Source organism: the organism of the source record quoted next, unplaced genomic scaffold (assembly GCF_019419815.1).
Source record: "Pyrus x bretschneideri cultivar Hongxiangsu unplaced genomic scaffold, Pyrus_bretschneideri_v1 Contig27, whole genome shotgun sequence".
Classification (NCBI taxonomy): domain Eukaryota; kingdom Viridiplantae; phylum Streptophyta; class Magnoliopsida; order Rosales; family Rosaceae; genus Pyrus; species Pyrus x bretschneideri.
In genome coordinates, this window is record NW_025999579.1 from 2,303,117 (window position 1) to 2,326,083 (window position 22,967).

The following is a 22,967-nucleotide window of genomic DNA, read 5'->3' on the forward strand; positions in this document are numbered from 1 at the left end:
CCAATGAGTATTTGCCCATTCTTATATAAGTCATAGCTACCAGAGTAATCCATCACTTACTGTCACTAGATCGTAGTGTGTATTAGTGAGTTTCGCATATGCTCTTAACATCTCAATTTTGCAATCTCTCGTTCAAAAATTGGGCTTGTTTGAGATTACTTCTAGTTATATGAAATGCACTTCAAGATATCAAAAAAGCATTTTCAACCCTTCTAAAATCAAATCCCAAACAAGGCCTTATTCCCCATTACGTTTTATCTCTACTTGGCAGCGGTTGGTCTGAGACTTCCAATGCTCCCGCCGCATGGCACAACTTCTTGGCCCACCGTGCATGCAGCCCGACAGCGAAGCACACCGACTCAACAACCCCATGACGTCGTCCGTACCAGGGGTGCAACCCGTGGCCCCCACAATTTATGGGTAGTTACGGGACCCGCCTCGCTGACTTGGCGCTTGCTGGTGCATGGCCCACACTTGTCAAATCGGATCTGAGACACATAGAGAGTGAAACTCTTCTCTCAATTCCTCGCTGCGGGGTTTTGCTCTGAAAGTCTAGGCTGAGTTTTTGGTGTGGGGGTTTCCTTGCACAAAGTGTTGTGATTTTATATAATTGTCAATTCGAATTAATTAGTAAAGTGATTTTAGAGTTAGAGAGGTTAGATCTTTTTTCTAATTAGCACTACGTTATTGAGCTCTAACCTAATAATTATTCACTTATTGTCTGACTTAACACAAATTTTTCTATCTAAATTTCGCTACACGGAGAAAAAAAAAAGACGTTTGATTTAATTAACAATCTAATATTTTAAAGGTATGTTATCATTTTGTAGTAGATTTGAGTTAAGTCAATTGGTCTGACAATTCTCCAGTGCACTTATAAGGATCATGCCATTTTTCAAACTCTATTTCGTGTAAAAGAGGGAGATAAATTTTTTTGTTTTGAAATTTTGAAATCTAATTAACTTGTCAAAATCCTTTTTTTTTTTTTTTTTTTTTTTTTAATATCGATAAGATTAAATTGAATTGTAAGAGTTTGAATTAAATTTTTCTTAAAGAGGTACAAAAAAGTGTGAACAAATCTCTTAAAAAATAGTGAAATATCAAGTGGGGATTGCTTCGCTAGCATTGGGAATTACGATATGCGTTACAAGTTCCCCTACATTACAGAAATAGGGTAGTGTCAGGGCTGTAGACAAATTTTGAAAACTAAAAGATATAGAAGTTGATTATTGGTTTATAATTTAAACGTTAATAAACATACTTATTTTTATTAGTGACACATTATTTAGTTGGTAAATTATGTCTCCCTACTCACATAAATAATATTTCCATACCAATTTTCACTCCTTCCACTAAGGAAAACGAGTACATAAAACGGGTTTATTGTCACATAAAGTCTCAATTGTGCATTATTATAGATAACTATTTCTAACAAGGCATTCTTGATTTGAGACATGATGATGATGAACTCGTTTCATATAAGTTGTTATCATTATAAAGAACAAGAAAGTTTTAAATGGCATACGTGTCACTGTAACGTTACTAGTGATACAAAGATGTGTGTAAGTTTTTTTCTACGTATAGTCGTACATGGTGACGGATGAACTCATTCCACATAATTTGCTCACATTTGAAGGACGAAAATATTTACATGGCACAAGTAGCTGTCACCATAGCAATATGTGTTATGACACAAAGAGATACTAGGGAGACCATACTACATTCATGTATCACGTGATGTATACCTGTCATATCAATTAATGAGTTTAATTATCTCATTAAATGTTGATTATATGTGTCAATTACCATATCATGTGATATATGAATGTGATAAAAAATTAATCTCCCTAAATTTTTTTAGTATATATAAAAAGTGGGTTAAGCCTCATAATGGGCTAGCAATAATGTGTTTCAAATTCACCTTTGACGATAATCGGGCCTAAGACATCTTCTTTACCAATGAAGAAGAATATCACTAAACCGTAATACTAAAGACAATTTTTATACAATTAATTGTAGACACTCCTTTAAGCAACCAAAAAGCCCGGCAGTAATCCTAAATTTTATCAAAACTGCCCTCAATTTTCCTCACAATTACAAACAAAAATCCGTAAGAGTGGAAAACGGAGAAAAAGCTAAGATGAGTTACAGGTGGTGGGAGAGGAGCAAAGTCATGGAGCTGCATATTGCAAAGGCTGATGTGAGAGAGAGAGAGAGAGAGAGAGAGAGAGAGAGAGATGAAAAGAGTAACCGTAGAAAATGTGAACCAGTCTCTTTGCAACACTGTGATCTCCTCTGGTAACCACGTGGGGATTGAGAAATGCAGCCACTGCAACACCTTCAAACCCTTTTCCGCACCGATTTCTAATATAAATCCCCCCTACCCTGCTCCAAATCTCTCACATCAGTTTGCAGTTCTGTATTTGCAGAGAAAGAGAGAGAGAGAGAGTTGTTAGTTGCAGGAGCACCAGTCTGTCACAAAACCCTTGTAAGCCTGCCTTTCTCTGGTTTTTCCTTCTCTCTCTCTCTCTCTCTCCATATATTTCTTTTCCTTTTCTAAAACTTAGGTTAAAATTGAATTTTTAATGGTATTTTAGAAAAGCCATGTAATTCCTTTCTGGGGTTTGCTTCATCTCTCTCTCATTTTCTAAAATTTAGGGTTAAAGAATGAAATTATGGAAATTTCAAAAACCCATGTAACCGTTTCTGGGTTTTCTTATCTCTCTTTCTCACTTGTCATTTTCTGCTGCAGTATTAAAAATTGAGTCAAAGATTAAATTTTGGAGTTTCTCGGTTTTCTGACTTTCTCACTCTTTCTTGAGTTCTTCATTTTCTTGCTGCATGAAGTTTCACAAATTTGGTTCAAATATTACATTTTTCATGGTGTTTTCTGTGTGTATATTTCTGTCTTGTAAAAAACCAAGCAATCAAAATCTTCATGGTTTTGCCCTAACTTTTGCTTTTTCTTGCTGCAGAAGAGGCTTAAACGAATCGTTTTACAGTCCAATCTGCTCACTTCCTGTCTGCAATGGCCACCGCAAACAGAGACAACGTTTCTCAACCTAATAACGCCGCCATGCAAAAAACCACCGGCGATTCCCAGGTCCCAGACCTCAACCTGGAATTCTCTTTCGGAGGGATTTACCCCGAGAATTCCAACCAAAACCCTCTGGCTCTGTCCTCATCGGTGGCCACAATCATGAGGCCTCAGGAACCTCAAGCGGCGCCGCATAGGGCGGTTTCTCCAGTTCGTTCCGTACAGCTGCCGAGGGCAAGCTCGCTTCCCACAGAAAAAGGTCTAAGGCGGGTGATCAGGCCCAAGAACGTTCGAGCCTTGAGAAGGCTGGAAACCAAACAGAAGATAGCTCAGCGGCAGATGAGCCAGCAACCGGCTGCTTTGCCGGAGGTGGCCAGGGCTCCAGCAGCTCCAGTAGCAGCTCCAGTAGCTCCAGAAGCTCCTGAAGCTCCAGCAGCTCCAGCAGCTCCAGCAACTCCGGCAGCTCTGGCAGTAATCCTGCCGGAACTCAAAGAGTGTGCTTCCAACTGTCCCGGGGCCTTGGAGACGGTACTCTATCATTACAAGGCGGAGGGGTACTTGACTCTGTCTCGTGCAGCAAACGGTAAGCTACACATCAAACTTCAAAGCTAATAATTTGTCTATGATCTATTTTGTTTACCGTTTTAATGTTCAGCTTGAGAATAATTTGTGATTGTTTGATCTTGTCATATGATTTTTTGCAGCATGGTGCTTCTGTTGGAAGAAAATCATTTAGTTGCATGAGTAAAAATATAGTATATGTTTGTGTGTGAGGTTGCTTTTTGATATGATTTTTTGTTTTAGTTCATACATGGTGTGTATAGATAGCTAAAAAGAAAGAGGAACTGGATAACTAGTTGAAAATGAAAATATGAAACACTAATTGTCTTTGGAAGGTCACGATTGAAAGTATTAGAATTGTTGGAAGAGAAATGTTGTGCATGCAACTGATAGGATTCGGTAGATAGGACAATTGATGCGATTTGTTCATTAGCGTAAAAATTTGATACGATTCGGTCGTTAGGGTAAAACTGACACGGTTCGATAGTTAGGGTAATTGATACAATTGGGTAGTTAGGGTAACTGATACCTCGTTAGGGTAAAATTGATATGATTGGGTAGTTAGGGTAATTGATACGATTCGATCGCTAGGGTAATTGACACGATTCGGTCGTTAGGGTAATTGATACGATTTTGGTAGTTGGAATTCAAATTGCTCATGAAACATGTAACAAAATGAACTAACAAAGACAAGGCGTCCACAGGGAAAGATGATCTAGGTTCCTTTGCTTAGTCAACGATGTAAAAGATAGCAATGATTGGTGAACATGAGTTTCGAATTTGAGAAACATTCGAGTGCCGACAAAAATTAGGAAAGATTGTATCCCACAATGAATCAAATGGGAAAAGAAAACTAATTAGTTGCGTATCGACAAATATTAAGTAACAGTCTTATATCCGACAACGTATCGACAAAATAATAGAACAAAGGCGCATATGAGCCTAATTTAGAAGATGATCATGACCGTGAATGAACAAAATCAAATAAGCCATCCTTATAGTCCATTTTAGTAATTAATTCAGAAGTATTTTTTACATAGTGATGCCTAGTTACTCATAACATATATTAATACGCGCAAAGTGTAAGTGACATTCCGAAACTTGACTACTATGGAAACTTATAAGTGACACAAAATGGTTCATGATTTTAGCCGGAGTTAGTTTCCTTGACCATAAAGTAATAGTTCTAATCAACACTTTAGGAATTCTTTCCCATATACTTCCTGGTTTTTTAACTTCCGGTCACCTTCCATTCACCATTGTGATTGAACATGCTTGATAAAAAAGTTTTGTTGTTCTTCTCTCTCTTCATTTTTTGAATATTAGTTTGTAGCATCTCAAAGTTTCATGATGACAATATCTTTACATTCAAATGATCAAGAAAAATATAGTTTCCCTTCCTTCAGTTGAGGTGGGTTTGGGATATAGATTTGAGCCAGTTTGACAAAGCTCTTGATATCTTTACATTCAAACTATTTGAACTTCTGTGAATTCCATGCAGGAGCACAAAGTGTTGAGACGTTACCTTCGCAAAGGAATGTCACAGTACCATTAATGGCCACCTCTGCAACAGCGGCTACAACAAAAGAGGATGGCCCTTCACAAAGCACACCGGAAAGCCCCTCAAAGGGGGTCAAACTTGATTCTGGGGACGATATGGTTTCATTGAGAACCACCGGAGTGGGAGGAAGACAAATCAAGGGGATCCTTTACGCTAGGGATGGTGAGGTTAACATCCTGTGTGTTTGCCACGGACTTTTCCACTCGCCGGCACAATTTGTGAAGCACGCCGGTGGAGAGGAAGTAGAAAATCCCTTGCGGCACATAATTGTCTGCCCTTCCTCAGATTAGGTTAACGGAGGAGGCTCTTTTCGCATCCTTAGAAATGTAACTAATGTCAATATTTTTGGAGAACTGAATGTTAATTAAAATATAAACACCCTCATTTTGAGTAATTAGTTCTAATTTTATGATGATGTTTACCAACTCCAATGGTTGAAGTTTATGTATTTGGACATATACATGAACTCCTGCCTCTTGGCTGTATAGTTCCGCCAAAGCACTCGGACAATGGATATTGAGCATACTTCTGGTGATCACCTTGTAACTTGTTGATTTTGCAATGCCTCCAAAGTTCAGCACATCTTAGTTCGTGTGACATTGAATTGATAGATATCAAGCATATATTCTTTTGATCCCCTTGAAACTTGTTGTAGATTTTCGGTCTCCTTATAACTTGTTGGCTTTGTATTACGTCCAAAGTTCAACATGTCTTGAGTTTGATTGGATTAGGACTTTCCTTTTATAGTTGGATTCTCTTCTATTGCTTCTACTCTCCTTTCCTTCAGATCTCATTCATTTAAACTCCATTAAACAAAATCTCAAGGTTCTATTTCTTCTTGATTGAGTTTTTAATGCTGTGGATTTCTTCTTCCTTTCTTTTTGCTTTCCACTCACTCTTACAAAAGTAGGAAACATTATCATTTCAGCTGCTTTTTTATCAATCTGAATTTGCTATGAGATTTACTCTGATCAATTATTATAGTTTTTTAGTCTTTTGTGCGGACGTCTCAACAAGTTATTACTAATCTACTCATATTATAACATTTAAATTTATATCCTAGTTCATAACAAATTAACCTTGTTGTCCATAACATGTGAACAAGTAACCTCACAGGATATATAATGTTTCTCATAAATGAGTACCCTTAGTGACAGTCCATATTTCCAGGGGTTAGCAAGACTTATAGAGATATTTCAGTCTTCTCCTGACCACCATGATGTGATTCACCAGCGGGTAATTGATACAATTCGGTGGTTGGTACATTCGATTTTGGTCATGAAATGTGTAACAATATGACAAAACATGTGGGGAAGCAATGACAAGAGAATTTGCTGCGTCAACGAGGAAAGATGATCTAGGTTCCTTTGTTTCGTCAACGATGTTAAAGATGGCGATGATTGGTGAACGCGAGTATCGAATCTAATAAACATTCACATGCCGACAAAATTAGAAAAGAAATTGTATTCGATAATTTATCAACGGATAAAAGAAAACTAATTAATTGCGTATCGACAAATATTAAAAAATAAATAAATAAATAAAAAAAGTCTATACCTGACAACGCATTGACAAAATAAGAGAATCGGCGCATACGAGCCTAATATATAGGAGCTGATTCTGATTGCACACGGACAAAATCAAAATTTTCATCTCTATAGTTACGTGTAACGTCTAAGTGAGTGATCTTCCTAACCTTTACTGTTCCATGGAACTTGCAAATGACATGAAATGGTTCATGACCGTCCTTCGTTCTTGTGACTAGAAATGGTTTGTGGCAGGCTTGTCTTAGATATCTCATGATTTCTCTTAACAAAAGCAGTATGCATGATGCATCATTCTGCCTTTCCACAACATCTGTTAATTTGTTTTTGGAAAGTTAATTCCAAGTATTCTAAAAAGTACTCGTTCTACGTAAAAGTAAAAACTGCTTCTGCATAATTTTTACACAGTAGAGTAGCAACATGAACAATAACATTGGAGACAACTTGATCGTTTCCGATTGAAACACCTGCAGTTTAATTCCATGCAGGAGCAGAATACGTTGATACTTTGCCCTCCCAAAGGGAGCCAGTGGCCAATACAAAACATATCAGCCCTTCGAAGGGGTTAAAGTTTCCGGTAATTAAAAGATAAACACCCTCATTTGAGCAACTAGCTCTCATTTTATGACGATGTTTACACCATATTATCATATATATAGTCCTTTATGCAACCGTGGATGTTAAAGCTTTTGTATTTGGACATAAGCACATCAAGCAAACTTTCAATTTCCTCATAACTTGTTAGTTTTGTGTTACCTTCAAAGTTTAGCAGGTCTTGGATTCATCTGGCATCAAATTGATGGATACCAAGCAAGTGTCTCGCCGCCGTATAACTTGTTGGCTTTACATTACATCGGAAGTTTAGCAGGTCTTGGATTCGACTATCATCGAACTGATAGCTCAGGAGACGTATTTTATCCTTGTAACCTGATGGCTTTGTGTTGCATCCAAATTGTTCATCATGTCTTGGTTATGGTGGACACCAAACCCATAGATATCAAGAAGACTTGTGATTACCTTGTAACTTGCTGGTTTTGTATTTAATCCGAAGATGTCTTGTTCGAGGACTTTCATTTTTGTAGTTGGATTCTCTTCATCTTCTTTGCATTTTCTATTTTTTTTTTGGGCTCTCTTTCATTTAAACTCCTTTAAACAAAAGCTCATGGTTTTGTTTCTTCTTGATTGAGTTTTTATATTAGGAACATAGAACATGGTATTAAAGAAAAAATAAACACACTAATCACACCAGATAACAATGTCAAAATATGAGAATCGCCCGTCTCAAACAAAAGTACTTGCGTGAAATAAGATGGTATTCCAAATTTACCACTCGTTTACAGTTTATTGTATGAGTTAACTTTCTCACATAGACATCGTATAATTATTAACGCGATGGTCTAACATTCTGACGTCACAAAACAATCATACACATCATGTCCAAAAGTCAAAATAAATAACAAAAAAAATGATATATTTGAAACACCGCAATCTTACCGTCTCCGTGTCAGGTAAATCCTTCTTCGTCTCACATGGTTAATGTCCAAAAGGAAGTATATATATCAAGCCGCACACGACAAATCACCATTCAGTCAACGCCAACTGGCCGCTGAGTTTAGAAATTAGAATCCCACGGCAATCCAATCATCCAAACTTCTAAATAAACTCCCCAATCCCACCCTCCACGTGTCAGATCTTCCTATCCAACACATCATCAAACGACACGTATCATTATACAAATTATAAAATATATGTGTTAAAAAATTAATAATTTGAAAAATAAAATTGAGGACGAAAATTTTCTCATCTGTCACTTCCAAATCAGTTTCCAAGTGAAATCATATCTGTTGGAGGGAATATTCTTGGTTTACAGCTAGATCCATGGCGTCGAGTTCTCCGAGCCCTCGTTGTTATAAAACTCCCGGCCGCATACGATTCGACCACCTTAGAAAAGAAGCTCTGCGGCTTGTTTGTTCATTTGGTTCTTCAAGAAGCCCAGGAAACGCAGTAGGTAGAGAGAAGCTTGGAAAACGCCATGGCTTCCTCCCACTGTAAGCTGCCAACTTTGCTCCAACGATTAAATTTTTGCTTCCAATTTTAGCATCTTTTTTTTTCTGGTGATGGTGTGACTTTTTCAATGTTTGTATGTGCATGATTACAGGTTTTTTTTTTTTTTTTTTTTTTTTTTTTTCAATTTTGTTGGAATTAAATGCAAACTTGGCACCAAAGAATGATTTTTTTGCACTTTTTTAGAGTTGTAATTGTTGATCGTGTGAGTTTTGCAATATTTGTGTGTGAATGATTACTGGGTTTTATTTTTTCTCTTCAGTTTTGTAGAATTAAGCTACAAACTTGGCTCCAAAGATTGAATCTTTGCTCTTCTTTTAGAGTTTTAATTGTTGATCGTGTGAGTTTTCAATGGTTTTATGTGAATGATTACTGGGTTTTGTTCAATTTCGTAAAAAAAAGTTTGATTCTTTATTTTTTAGGTGGTGGCTGATACGCTTCTGATATTGGTTTTCTCTTCCGTCTTGTTTGCCCCTGGCAATTGCTTGATTGGGCCTGTTTGATTCGTTTGAAGCTTGCATTTGATTTGTTTGAATTCAATTTGGTGGTTTTAGAGGATATTTTCTACCTTTGCATGTTGGGGAGTTCGAATTTTAGTTGGAAATTTGCCTTGAGTGTTTCCAAATTTAGCAAAATTATGATGTAGGTATAATGCCAGGTTGTTATGTGAATGCTATTTATAAGTAGGCGTTTTTAGTTGAATGAGGCGATTGGTTTCGAAATGTGGCAAGGCACCGAGTAGTTTCTATGGCAAATGGCGATACATTGATTTCGGTTTGTATGTATGTATAGTGTTAAGACTCCGTATATGTTTATTCTCCAAATCATGAAAAATAAAAATACTGTGAGATTTATATTAATTTTGGTGTTTTTGCATTTGACAGGCTTTGCTCCTTTTGTGTTCCTACTGCTCCTTGTTGGGTGTTCTGGAAGGCCATTCTATCCACTTCCCAGTAAAGTAGCTGATGCTACCAATAGACAGCCTCTACAAACTTATCGTCCATACAACGTTGCTCATCGAGGTTCAAATGGAGAGATTCCCGAAGAAACTGCTGCTGCATACATGGTAATACTTCATTCACTTGATGAAAAGCTGTTCTCAGTATATGAATACTAAAACATTCATTTTTGCAGAGAGCTATTGAAGAGGGTGCAGACTTCATTGAAACGGATATCCTATCTTCTAAAGACGGTGTTCTTATATGCTTTCATGATGTGACCCTTGATGACACAACTGATGTTGCTGAACACAAGGAATTTGCAGATCGTAAAAGAACCTATGAAGTTCAAGGGGTCAACACTACTGGTTTTTTTACTGGTATGTGAAGCCCCTTTGCGTGCTACACTTTTTAAATCATTAGTCTAACTGATTGTTGATCACATTGGGTCGATGGGTATTTTTGTACATCCCTCTTTTAACTGACGATTGACCATACTTGAGCACCCAACTGATAAGTTTTGTTAGCTTACCACTACTTCCAAAATCTGATACCTGTATCTTTCTTTTTGTGATATGTTTATTGCCAACTGCAAAATTAAAAGTTACTTTAACGGTATACAGTTGATTTTACACTAAAAGAACTGAAGTCATTACGAGTGAAGCAGAGATACCCATTTCGGGATCAACAATATAATGGTGAGTTCCTATCTCTGGTACATAACTCTGAATTTTAGCATGCATCTTTTATTACTTGCTGTTGCTGACTATTTGATGATAGAGACCTTATTTCAGCATCAGATTTCTAACCACTAATAGCTTTATCTTGTGGCCTTAAAATCGTGCAAGTACGATATTGTTAGTTTATGTTTTGAGCTTGATTGGGCATTTAGTTAGACCATCTGCTTAAGCTTTCCTATGAGTCATCTCACCATTTGAATCACGGTGCTAGTTCCCTATGTTGTTGTGTCGAAAGTGCTATATGAAATATTGCTACACTTTCGTAATTTTTTTGCATTAAAAAACTTATGTTCTATTTCCGAGTATAAGATATTCATTTATATAGATGCAAATATAAAGGATGGTTGAGATATCATTTTCTGATGCATTTGTCAGGAAAATATCCTATTATTACTTTTGAAGAGTTCATTTCAATCGCACTGGATGCACCCAGAGTTGTTGGAATATATCCGGAGATTAAAAACCCAGTATTGATCAACCAACATGTAAGTATCCTGAAAGCTGATACAAATAATGGTTTCACAGAACATGATTAGCATTCTGACCGATATCTTTGCTCTTTTGCACGACACTTGCCCGATGCTTTAATTTATGACAGGTGAAGTGGGCAGATGGTAAGAGGTTCGAGGACAGATTTGTGGAGACACTTAAGAAGTACGGATACAAGGGTTCATACCTATCAAAAAATTGGTTGAAACAACCTGCATTTATCCAGTCATTTGCTCCAACTTCACTTGTATACATATCAAATCTGACAGACTTGCCCAAGATCTTCTTAATTGACGATGTTACTGTTCCAACCCAAGACACTAATCAGGTGTGTGTTCTTTCTAGTGTTTTATCTCCCCTTGGACTACTTACGCGATATAGTTCTTCCTTTGACTTTTCAGTATTTAAATTCCTCACTAACTGACCTCAAATCTATGATGTGCAGTCCTATTGGGAAATTACTTCGGATCCTTACCTTGACTACATTAAAGATTATGTGGTGGGCATTGGACCGTGGAAGGATACGATAGTTCCTGTAGTAAACAATTATTTGCAAACACCTACCGATTTGGTCGCCAGAGCCCATGCACGTGACCTACAGGTAGATTTCTTCTCTGTTAAGACTTATCTGATTTATTTGGAGTAACGGGGTTATGAAAAAAATCTAGTCATGGTCATGAGTCCTTTTTCTTCGACATAGCATTTTTGTCCTGTATTAGTATAGTACTGTGTTGATTGCCTCTGCTATAATTTGGGAAGCCAGAATACGGTGACATGCCTGACAGGACCTACTCACAAAAGGTTGAATGACCAAAAAACAGAGACGTTTCTCTGTAGTCTAATTTTCTAATCTGTTACTGAGAGGTGTGGTTAATGGATAACCATAAGAGAAACCAATTTGTAATTGTTCAAGCACGACAGCTCGTTAGGATGTTGGATGCTATGATGTCACTTGGAACCCTAGGATGCGTATAATAATGTAGATGGTATGATTCAAGGCATCTCTTAGATTCGACAGAAACAAACATTGCATAGCTTAGGTGTTGCTTTTGACAAATGTACTGACCGGATTGATGACTTGAGTAGAGAACCAGTTGATAATTTTCTTTCTAAAATCCAGTTATACATCAGCAGCATGAAAATTTGTTTCCACTATTTACTATGGGATGCTGAAGAACTTTTCCTTTTCTCATCAATCTGGTTTCCTGCGATTTATCTTCTGAAATATGAATGCTTCAGATGCATGGACGTAATTCCTGTAAATCGTATTCTTACTTCTCCTTCAATTCCAATGCAGGTGCACCCCTACACATACAGAAACGAGAACGTATTCCTGCACTTGGACTTTCATCAAGATCCATACGCGGAGTACAATTACTGGATTAACGAGATAGGTGTCGATGGACTTTTCACAGACTTCACAGGAAGCCTGCATAACTTTCAAGAGTGGACCTCCTTAAATGAAAGTGATGACAAGAATGCATCAAGTTTACTGCACAAAATAGCATCAATGGTCTCTCCCTATAAGAAGGCGTGAGATCGATAGTACATTTTAGGTATCACTTTATCAATTTCTGCAGACCACAGCCCTGTAAAATTCGCTTAGAGAAGTTCGTTTCTCGGTTCAGTTAGTATCATGCCAAGTTAAAGCAGTTCAGTGAAATTCTTTGAAATTTCGTCTTCAAATTTCACTGTTGATCCAAAATGATCTGCACGAGCTTCAGTTTTTCGTGCTCACCTCATTTTCGATAGGCCAAGAACAGTTGAGGAAAAGATAAAAACAGGCGATGGGAAGCTCTGTTTACTTTACAATATATTTGGATCACAATTCGGAATTTTGAAATTTTCCATATGTGTTCAAGTTCAATCCTAATTGTTCGAATCATCAAATTTTAGAGTTTCTAACTTCGGATTTGATTTGGGTGTGCAAATGTTGAAACTTTTTGGACCATTTTCGGGTGAAACTTATAATTTCCAATCCAACTTGCACTCGTGAGAAAAACCATTATTGGTGAGATGCAAGATTCACTGCTTAGTGGTGTTTTCGTAAGAACCTTCCAAGTCTTTCACAAGTGGTGATAAAATCTTCATCTTCAACCCATTGTGTCCCATCCCCGGTTCAAACCCACCCTTCTTGTCTAGTTTAGAGTAGAATTATCGCTTGTAATTAGGGATGGCAACGGGACAGATTGGATTTAGATGTGCTATCCTCAATTGAGGATCCTCCTGACCAAGCCCATCGGGTCGTTGAAATTTTATCCAACGGTTACAATTATTATAACTTTTAGAGGGGTCCCCTGTTTGTAGCCGTTGATAAAATTTCAACGACCCGATCGGCTTGGTCAGGAGGATCTTCACCCTTTGCTCAGGAGAGGATCCTGATCCGCATGTTTTGATATAGGTCTAATGTATTGCACAGTCATAGGTAGGGTCTAATAAGTAGAGCAATTAAAGTGTCCATAATTTGAAAACAAAATTGCACCGACTGTCGTTGAATGTTTTATCATGACTCTTCCAGAATTAACATGGAACTTTAAATTACACATCAAATCTCATCATTTCATAAAAAACTCTCATCTTTTTTAGTGCAAAATATATCGTTGTATTAAAAAAAAAAAAAAAAAGTTACTCATCAAATCTCGTCATTTCATCAAAAACTCTATCCGACTCTTGTTTTGAATTTTCCTCGCAATTCATGCAGATTAGTATCCAAATTTGAATTTGAATTCGCATGAAACTATGAGAAATATAAGTAATTTTATATGTTTTCTTTGAGTCATTTACAACAGTAAGCTTCATTTTTGCTGGTATTTGTTACATGATTCGTGAGCATTATACGTTGTTTGTCTTATGTAAGTAATTGCTCAAGAGGCTTTTGACATTGATTGTGTTAGCTTCAGGGGCTTTTAACATTACCAAGATGGAGGCCTACGTCTTACTGTTAGAATCATGTAAAATTACTTATTCCACCATGATAGGTAGTTACAATACGATAGGTAGTTTAGCTTGTACAAGTACTTATACGGCAGGTAGTTCAGACTGTAAAAATACTTATATAATAGGTAGTTTAGATTATAAAAGATCAGTTGAAATCTAAGTTAATGCCGACTAATATTATAATATGATAGGTAGTTTAGCTTGTACAAGTACTTATATGACATGTAGTTTAGACTATAAAAGTACTTATATAATAGGTAGTTTAGATTGCAAAAGATCAGTTGAAATCTGGATTTATGCCGACTAATAGGGTACCTGAGTTGAAAAAAAAATAGAAAAATAATATAGCTAATAGCGAGGGCCCCCAAGAGATTTATAGGTGTCCGAAATTTCGGAAATGTCCTAAATTAATTTTAGGAAATATGTGGTACGAATAGAATGACTCTAACTTTGGCTTATAGCACACTGTTTTTTGTGCAAAACCTTTGGGTGTGATCCTACCGATTATTAGGTCCTGAAACTATTTTTTATTGATTCTTAAAGTGAGAAAATAGAGGGTCTTACCACCTTCTTGATTTACTATAATTGAGTCTTTGGGGTACTTTGGGATTATATTCCGCGCGTTTAAAAATGAATTATAATATATTTTGCACGGAAAAAATATATTTTGAAAAACACGAATATGATAGTTTGTTGTTATGGTAAAAGAAATAAAATTAACATTAATAAAATTAAAAATTAAAAAAAAAACTGAAAAAAAAAATTTGAAAAGGGAGGGATCGGTATGAATCTAGCGACTCTTTTTTGCTTATAGTCGCTATCTTTTTAGCGATTCGTTTCCTCAACAATTGCTAACAAAGTACCGATCGTATCATTTTCTTTTTTTTTCTTTTTCCATTGAATAGCTATAATAGAGTAAAATAGTAATCACAATGCAAAGTATCAACCTAACAACAAAAAGTGCTGACACATGGAGTTCTATTCATGAACCTAAATAAAAAAATAACTAAAAATTGGACTAAACTAGACTCTAACTTTGGCTTATAGCACACTGTTTTTTGTGCAAAACCTTTGGGTGTGATCCTACCGATTATTAGGTCCTGAAACTATTTTTTATTGATTCTTAAAGTGAGAAAATAGAAAAATATCTTTAAATTTAGGTTTTAAATCATTGATTACAAGCGTTTAAAAATGAATTATAATATATTTTGCACGGAAAAAATATATTTTGAAAAACACGAATATGATAGTTTGTTGTTATGGTAAAAGAAATAAAATAAACATTAATAAAATTAAAAATTAAAAAAAAAACTGAAAAAAAAAATTTGAAAAGGGAGGGATCGGTATGAAGATAGCGACTTGTTTTTGCTTTTAGTCGCTATCTTTTTAGCGATTCGTTTCCTCAACAATTGCTAGCAAAGTACCGATCGTATCATTTTCTTTTTTTTCTTTTTCCATTGAATAGCTATAGTAGAGTAAAATAGTAATCACAATGCAAAGTATCAACCTAACAACAAAAAGTGCTGACACATGGAGTTCTATTTATGAACCTAAATAAAAAAATAACTAAAAGTTGGACTAAACTAGACTCTAACTTTGGCTTATAGCACACTGTTTTTTGTGCAAAACCTTTGGGTGTGATCCTACCGATTATTAGGTCCTGAAACTATTTTTTATTGATTCTTAAAGTGAGAAAATAGAAAAATATCTTTAAATTTAGGTTTTAAATCATTGATTACAAGCGTTTAAAAATGAATTATAATATATTTTGCACGGAAAAAATATATTTTGAAAAACACAAATACGATAGTTTGTTGTTATGGTAAAAGAAATAAAATTAAAAATTAAAAAAAACTGAAAAAAAAAAATTGAAAAGGGAGGGATCGGTATGAAGATAGCGACTTGTTTTTGCTTGTAGTCACTATCGTTTTAGCGATTCGTTTCCTCAACAATTGCTAGCAAAGTACCGATCGTATCATTTTCTTTTTTTTCTTTTTCCATTGAATAGCTATAGTAAAGTAAAATAGTAATCACAATGCAAAGTATCAACCTAACAACAAAAAGTGCTGACACATGGAGTTCTCTTCAGGAACCTAAATAAAAAAATAACTAAAAATTGGACTAAACTAATTGTTCGGCCATAAAATTGGGAAAGGGATCCTTTGTCACATCCAGGCCTGGGGGGGACCACTTCCTGGGCCCACTCCACCACCGTAGCACGATATTGTTCGCTTTGGGCCCTGACTACGCCCTCACGGTTTTGTTTTTGGGAACTCACACGAGAACTTCCCGATGGATCACCCATCCTGGGAATGCTCTCGCGCGCTACTCACTTAACTTCGAAGTTCCCATGGAACACGAAGCCAGTGAGCTCCCAAAAGGCCTCGTGCTAGGTAGGGATGGGAATATACATTTAAGGATCACTCCCCTGGGCGATGTGGGATGTTACATCCTTTCTGGATCTCTTCCACCAAATCCACCCAATCATCTAATTCGGACCCTTGAAATTTAGTCCAATGACTAAAGTTATTATAACTTTTAAAGGGGCCCCTATTTGTAGCCGTTGGATCAAATTTAAGGGCCTGAATTGATTGATTGGGTAGATTTGGTGGAAATGATCCGGAGAGGATCTCTTTGCATAAAATTGGACCTATTTCAAGTTAGTTTATTTACACATAATAGATTTGTAAGGAAGAAGTTAATTTAAACGACATATTAATGAAACTTTTTTGTCAACTATAAGAGGGTAAAAAAACATTTTTATCTTCTATCACAAAATAAAATTATGGACAATAAAGTAATTTGCACAAACTAAATTTTACAATTGTTTTTAAAAGCATCATGTAGATGTAATCCTAACAAATCACCTACAAGAACTCCGGATTTTTACGGATGTATTGTTTTACGAAACTTCGAATTTCTATGGCACTTATTTTCAAAACTTGCACAAGTTCGAGTTTAAGTACGAACTCTAGGTTCATGATACCTGCAAACAAACACATACAGAACTAATGTAGTGAACGGGAATAACTTCGAGACCTTATGTGTGAAAAGAATGAGTGACGACCCAAAATATGGGGTTGTCCGTGGCTTGTAGACCAAAAGGGAGTGGTTGTTGGGTTACTGGCAACAAAGGAGGAAGTAATGGGTTAACAGATTATTATACACCCAATTATTGAGCTAAGAAGGAAAAGTGAAAACAAAGGGCCTAACCCATGGGCTTGTTATTTCATGCGAGCCAAAAATAAACACAGGCCCAAAAGAAAAAAAAACAAGTGGGAACGGTTTGGTGCATATGCCTAATTGGATTGCGGGTCGACTGCAGGCAGCCCAGGTCCGTAAAAAAGGTGATGCAAAACGGCTTTGTTTTGGACCTTAGAGTTTTGGAGCAGGAACGACTTGGTGGCTCAGGTAGCACGGCTTCAGGCTGCGGCTCTCATGCGTAGTGTCGTTTGAAAAAGGACGTGTTATGCATTCTAAAATCTCATTCTACACTCCTCACAAGTGTATTTTTTTTTCAAATATAGAAAGTTTGGAGTGTAGAATGAGATTTTTGGAATGCCAATAACAATTCCCTTGAAAAATCCCATTTTTTTTCTTCTCTTATTCACGCATATTCAATTCACCACAATTATAAGAACAATAAATTTAAGTTGAATCTACTAATTTGAAAAAAAAAAACGTAAAATTAGAGTTCATACTTCATGATGAATGTTTCATGCAACCATTGCTGAAAAAATATCGAAATTGAAACCATGTTTTATAGATTACTTGGATTGCTTGATGAATATTGTGAACAAGCTTTGTAGTAAACAAGCATTCAGTTCCTTAGCTCAGTGTCAGGAGCGTGTTTAACAATGCGTTGTGGCCTAAATTTAACTGAAGAAGAGAGAGGGGTGTAGCTGCATAAAGAGAAAAGATAGGCTTGGGAATTACTGTAATGATATTTCTCCGTACCTTGTGTCTTTTTTAAGAAAAATAATGGGGTTACTTGCCTACAAGTAATACAAAGTTGTGCTTTTTTGTTTTTGTAATTAATTCTTGAATTGTTTCTCACTAACATTAGTAGTTGTTGAGACTATAAAACTCAAGTAATGATTTATGTTATGAAATTGGTTTGAATGCCCACATAAAGAAAACAATCACATATGACTAAGGGTGGAAAGTGGAAGAATAGAAGTCAAAATTATATTGCTTAAATAGTAGAACTTTGGTTTTTATTGTTTTGGTGTGCAAGCCTTTTACATGCATTAAAAGAGACGTATGCTTGTATCGTATGGGTAGTACAAAAAGATGAAAAGCAGAAAGTAATAATCATGTTTTCCTCATTTGTCCCTCTCTACATTCATTTCTCTTATCTGATACTAGTGAAGAAAATAAACAGAATAATACATGGCTCCCGTTTCACTTCAATCTCTAACAACTCTAGTAATATATACAGGTACGCATCATTTAATAATAACATGTTTCTAAATGCTTAAGGTAATCATTATCTTGAATTGGTCAAAACTTCAAAAGACTCAAAAACAAAATTGTCAAACACTTTAATGCTTTAGCACATTCAATCACATATATTAAACATTAGTCCTTACTATCGACTATATTTTTCTTTCAAGTGAGGCATTAATATATATATATATATATATATTATATTACCCTTTATAACCAAATATATATCGGGATACTAAACCTAGTTAGAAACTTTTTTTTTTTTTAGTTTTACATATATTAAAATAAACGGTTAAATAACCGCAGGTAACACCTATAACCATCCATTTAAATTTCACGGGTTGTTTATTTATCTAAACAGTTACCCATAATCGTAACCGTCAGATTTAAATGGGCGGATAACCGCAGTTACCCATAACCAATGGGTATTTGCCTATCCCTAATCCTCATACCCGAACCCATTTATTTTTCCCGAACCCGAACCCGTAGAATCCCCGAACGAGTTTTCCCCATAACCGAACCCATTAGGTGACGGATTTTTGATCGGGGAATGGTTTTCCCCATTATGATATTTATATTATTAACTAAATGAAGAATATTAAAAAAAAAAAGATATTAAATAAATTGGTATTATTAATACAATTGATACAATGCATCCAATAAGTAATATTAAAATTTTATATTACTAAAAAACATGAGAGTTTTAATGAAAAGTCCGCAATACTGTTCATTTTAACAAAAAACTATATTTTTACACTAAAAAGTCAATCCTTGTACTATTTACTTTACCTTTTATTTTGTTCTTGTAATTAAAACTTAAAGTTTTCAAACCATTTTCATTAGTTTTCCTAAAAATCATTTACACTCTTGAAAATTATAAGCATATAATTCCTATTATTAATGATATAAAAGTAGATAATTAATTTCATATATAATAATGCATGATTATTAACAACCCCTTTCCATATAATAAATATTTATATTTTTTTTATTCATAGATGAAATGATTCATTTCCGGTTATGGATTTAGGGGGGCACCCCAATAACCATAACCAAACCCGAAACCGAAAAATTTAACCGACAATTACCTATAACCGTAAAATACCCAAAATTTTATGCCTGAAAACAAATCATTCGAATCGATTACTTGCAGGGATCGGATTTGACGGATTAAATTACCATCAGTAAATCATTCACAGTGAACTTATCAGCATCCATAGAAAAATGTGAATCAAACAAAGGAATAAAGGATTATAAAAGACGTGCATCTATACAACTAGATCAACACTATCAGGCATTTTTCATGGTGTTTAGAACCAACATCTGCAATTAATCCCAACTGCCCTTCCCCAAACATGCAGAACCCTAAATCAAAGAGATTAAAGTTACATCAGCCTAGACACCCATTTCATTCTTCACCATCCTTCTACTACCGTTAACTTATGAGGCCTTCATCTTCGATATCTCTTCAAGCAAAAACCTCGATTCAGCAGCAAAATCAACCGGAGCAACAGCCCTGGCAGTTATCCTCTTCCGCTTCTCGTTATTGTACTCATTCAGGGTAACACTGACCCTAAAAAGATGAGGAACCCAAGTTGCTTCTTTCAGTTTTTGTTGGAATTCATTGTCGTCTCCGTCCTGAAACAAAATGTAAAAGTTTCAAAAATTAGAAACCAGCTGCTATTTTTTCATGGTTGAGTTAATCATGTGTAATAAGCACACTGAAGTGAATTGTAAACATATACCTGTGATTTCAATCTGTCCAGTTCATCTGCAGAGCACCCGATGACACTCTCAGCTTCGTCATTGAACAGCGAAAGATATGTTTCCCCACTTACATCAGTAACTCTTGCAACTGATATATACCTGGAAAGAGAACAAAATGGATATAAGAGAAGTTGGGAATCTGTATTCAAACACCAATAGCATCCTTGTCATGAAATATCGAACTGTATTTTACCTTAAACTGCATTCTTCATCATTTTTCTGGCACCCTTCACACCAGTATCCAGAACCAATAGCTTCAGTCACCTTCTTGTTGCAAGTTTTGCAAGCACGGTACCACATTGCCTGATCAGGCCTGATCGAACTTATGAACGCTTTAACACTGAAAAAAACAGGCTGCATATGACCAAAACAAAATATTCAGTTCAATCACAATTCACTAATTAGTTTTGAGACTGCAAAATTTACTTAACTGAAGATTCGTATGCAATTAAGAGCTGTAGATATTGTATATATACCTTATCCTCACCCAAGGACGGGTCCTCGGATATATGAGACAGGGTGACTCTGTCAGAGTACATGGACCTTCCTCCACTCTTGGCTAATGGGCTCATACCAGAGCCAACAGAGGCCAATGAAGCAACTCTACCTTCAGAATCATACCTGTCAATTAAGTCAATTTTATCATTATTTCAGCTATGAGAAAACTTAATCATATGGAGATAAAATAAAGGTAAAATCCTGATGGAGAATAACTTACCAGGACCGCAACTTCTTTGCTTCAGGTGACTCTGGATTTACCAATATTGTGCTCCTGCTCAGTGTTGACAATGACACACCTGCAACAATATATAAAAGAGTACATAAAAAACGGGAACTTTGATAGTCGTTTGTTTTTCAAGAATGCATAAATTCGTTGCGATGTTATTGTATGAACTTTTAGGCTACCTTGGAAGTCTCCAACTTTGAGGGACTTGATAGCGACTATCGGAGATTGATCAGCGATGTCAAGCAATTGCTGGCCTACACTAGTTGCAAGCTCACCCCACAGAGCAACCACAACTGTCTTCTTCCTGCAGTTCAAATACAAATTGTTTCAATACACAGCATTAACATATGGAAAAGTGTAGTCAGCTACTCGACAAGTGTTGTAAGCTTACGTATCATCAGCAATGGTGATATCACGCTTTGGAATACTCTCATTGTTGATCTTCCTTCTAATGCTCATTGTAGGAGACACATTTTGAACAACTCCAATAACATCTGGGATATGAATCAGATATGAGTAATTGAGAAAACAGAAAACACACATCGAAAACAGATTCTCGGAGTGGGTTGCTTACCCACAAGCTCCTTTCCATTAACATGGGGACCCAACATATCAACTGGAACAAAATTGAATTTTGTTTCGGGAACAAAAGCCGCTTCATTGCTAGCTTCTTCCACCTCAGAATACTCATTTAATGTCATTTCATAATCATTTTGCACTGTCTTAAACTGCTTGTTAGCAACCCTCAGAGACCCCTTTGAAATGTAATAAACCTTTCCTAACTCAAACTTTTCAAAGAACTTCTTTGCAGCTTCATTAAACATTGTTGCTTGAATTTGTGTTCCCTAAACAAACACAAACAAATTTACATTACATAAGAATCACCACACTATACATTAAGCAATTAGAATTGGGAAACTGGAAGAACGCCAACAAAATCAAACGAGTCTTTGGCTTACATCTTCATCTGTTAACTCCACATTGAAGACGCAACCTTCACCTCTAGCGTTCTTGTATGTACGCATCGTACCCTTGTTTGTAACACGAACCTTTATGGTCCAAATTCCTTGGTAAGGGTTCAAGGAAACAAGCGGGTGAACCCTTCGTGTCATAGCCATTCTCGCAGACGGAGCCATACTGGAATCAATTCATATAAAATCAAACTATCAACACATACACAATTATAAATTCAAATAGTCACAACTGATTGGCAGCAAAACGAAACCACTTACTTCCCAGCCTGCTCATGCACAATTTGGGCAACAGATTTCGATGCCATTTCTTGCTTGGGCTTCAAGATAATCCCAACATCTTCTTTTTTCACCTCATTTTTCACCTCCGCCTCAAGTGCAGCCGAAACTACATCACATTTTGTTACAAGCAGATAACTGAAAACAGCAAAGCAAAAACATCAACACTTACATTCACAATATTTCAAAAGAGGGACAGACATAGGGAATCAAATCGAAACGCTTACTTTTCAGACAAGTTTGGATTGAAATTAACAGAATAACCGAGAACGCGAATGAGACCCAGATTCTGAATCTCCCCAGATGTGACCTGGGGACCCAGCCTCGAGGAAAGCATCCCCTTTAGCTTCGCATTTCCATCAGTAGCAGTAAACCTAGAACACCATATTACAAACACAAAAGCTCGATCACACCCAAAATTTCCACGTTCGAAACTAATCAAGACTCATTTTACAAAACCCAAAACTTAAATTCCCAAAAAAAATTGAAGACAGCAACCAGATCTAGAAAACCCTAAATAAAAACCCACAAAGAAAAGAAAGCGAGAAAAGGGAAGACCAAACAGAGAAAGCAAAGCTCACATGAAAGATTTTCCCCTAGGGATAAGATCGGAGACCTGGACCACTATCTCCGGCAGCTCAACCGACTCGTCCGGCGACTTGTTCGCCAAGATGGTCGAAATCGCATCTGGTGTCGGCATTAACTTCGCCATTCTCTCTCTCTCTCTCTCTCTCTCTCCTCTCTCTCTCTCTCTCTCTCTCTTGTTTCTCTCTCTAGAAATGATGAAGGCGGATGGAGGTGGCGAGATACGATACGAGAGTATCTGTGTGCGTTGTGAGTTTTTAAGGGGTTTTTATTTCGGCGGGAGATTTTCGTGGTTTTTTTAAATCTTTTTTTGGCGCG

The 22,967-nt window shown here is 36.3% G+C and overlaps 3 protein-coding genes across 3 annotated transcripts; 2 read left to right on the forward strand and 1 right to left on the reverse strand.

Moving 5' to 3' along the window:
• Positions 1 to 3,028: 3,028 nt before the first annotated feature.
• LOC103931799 (ninja-family protein 6-like) lies at positions 3,029 to 5,449 on the forward strand. Its single transcript, XM_048587689.1, has 2 exons — positions 3,029 to 3,620; positions 5,100 to 5,449. The coding sequence occupies exons 1-2, from the start codon at positions 3,029 to 3,031 to the stop codon at positions 5,447 to 5,449; spliced, it is 942 nt and encodes a 313-aa protein (XP_048443646.1).
• A 3,099-nt stretch (positions 5,450 to 8,548) lies between these two features.
• LOC103930605 (glycerophosphodiester phosphodiesterase GDPD6) lies at positions 8,549 to 12,801 on the forward strand. The gene is made up of 8 exons (XM_009339967.3): positions 8,549 to 8,751; positions 9,652 to 9,833; positions 9,902 to 10,085; positions 10,329 to 10,403; positions 10,821 to 10,930; positions 11,044 to 11,262; positions 11,380 to 11,535; positions 12,232 to 12,801. The coding sequence occupies exons 1-8, from the start codon at positions 8,736 to 8,738 to the stop codon at positions 12,469 to 12,471; spliced, it is 1,182 nt and encodes a 393-aa protein (XP_009338242.2). The 5' UTR covers positions 8,549 to 8,735; the 3' UTR covers positions 12,472 to 12,801.
• Positions 12,802 to 19,512: 6,711 nt separating this feature from the next.
• Positions 19,513 to 22,883, reverse strand: LOC103930614 (replication protein A 70 kDa DNA-binding subunit B). Its single transcript, XM_009339976.3, has 12 exons — positions 22,646 to 22,883; positions 22,292 to 22,438; positions 22,047 to 22,202; positions 21,774 to 21,951; positions 21,389 to 21,659; positions 21,206 to 21,308; positions 20,994 to 21,118; positions 20,806 to 20,884; positions 20,564 to 20,708; positions 20,281 to 20,441; positions 20,066 to 20,186; positions 19,513 to 19,958 (listed from the first exon to the last, which is right to left on the reverse strand). The coding sequence occupies exons 1-12, from the start codon at positions 22,774 to 22,776 to the stop codon at positions 19,761 to 19,763; spliced, it is 1,815 nt and encodes a 604-aa protein (XP_009338251.2). The 5' UTR covers positions 22,777 to 22,883; the 3' UTR covers positions 19,513 to 19,760.
• Positions 22,884 to 22,967: the final 84 nt, after the last annotated feature.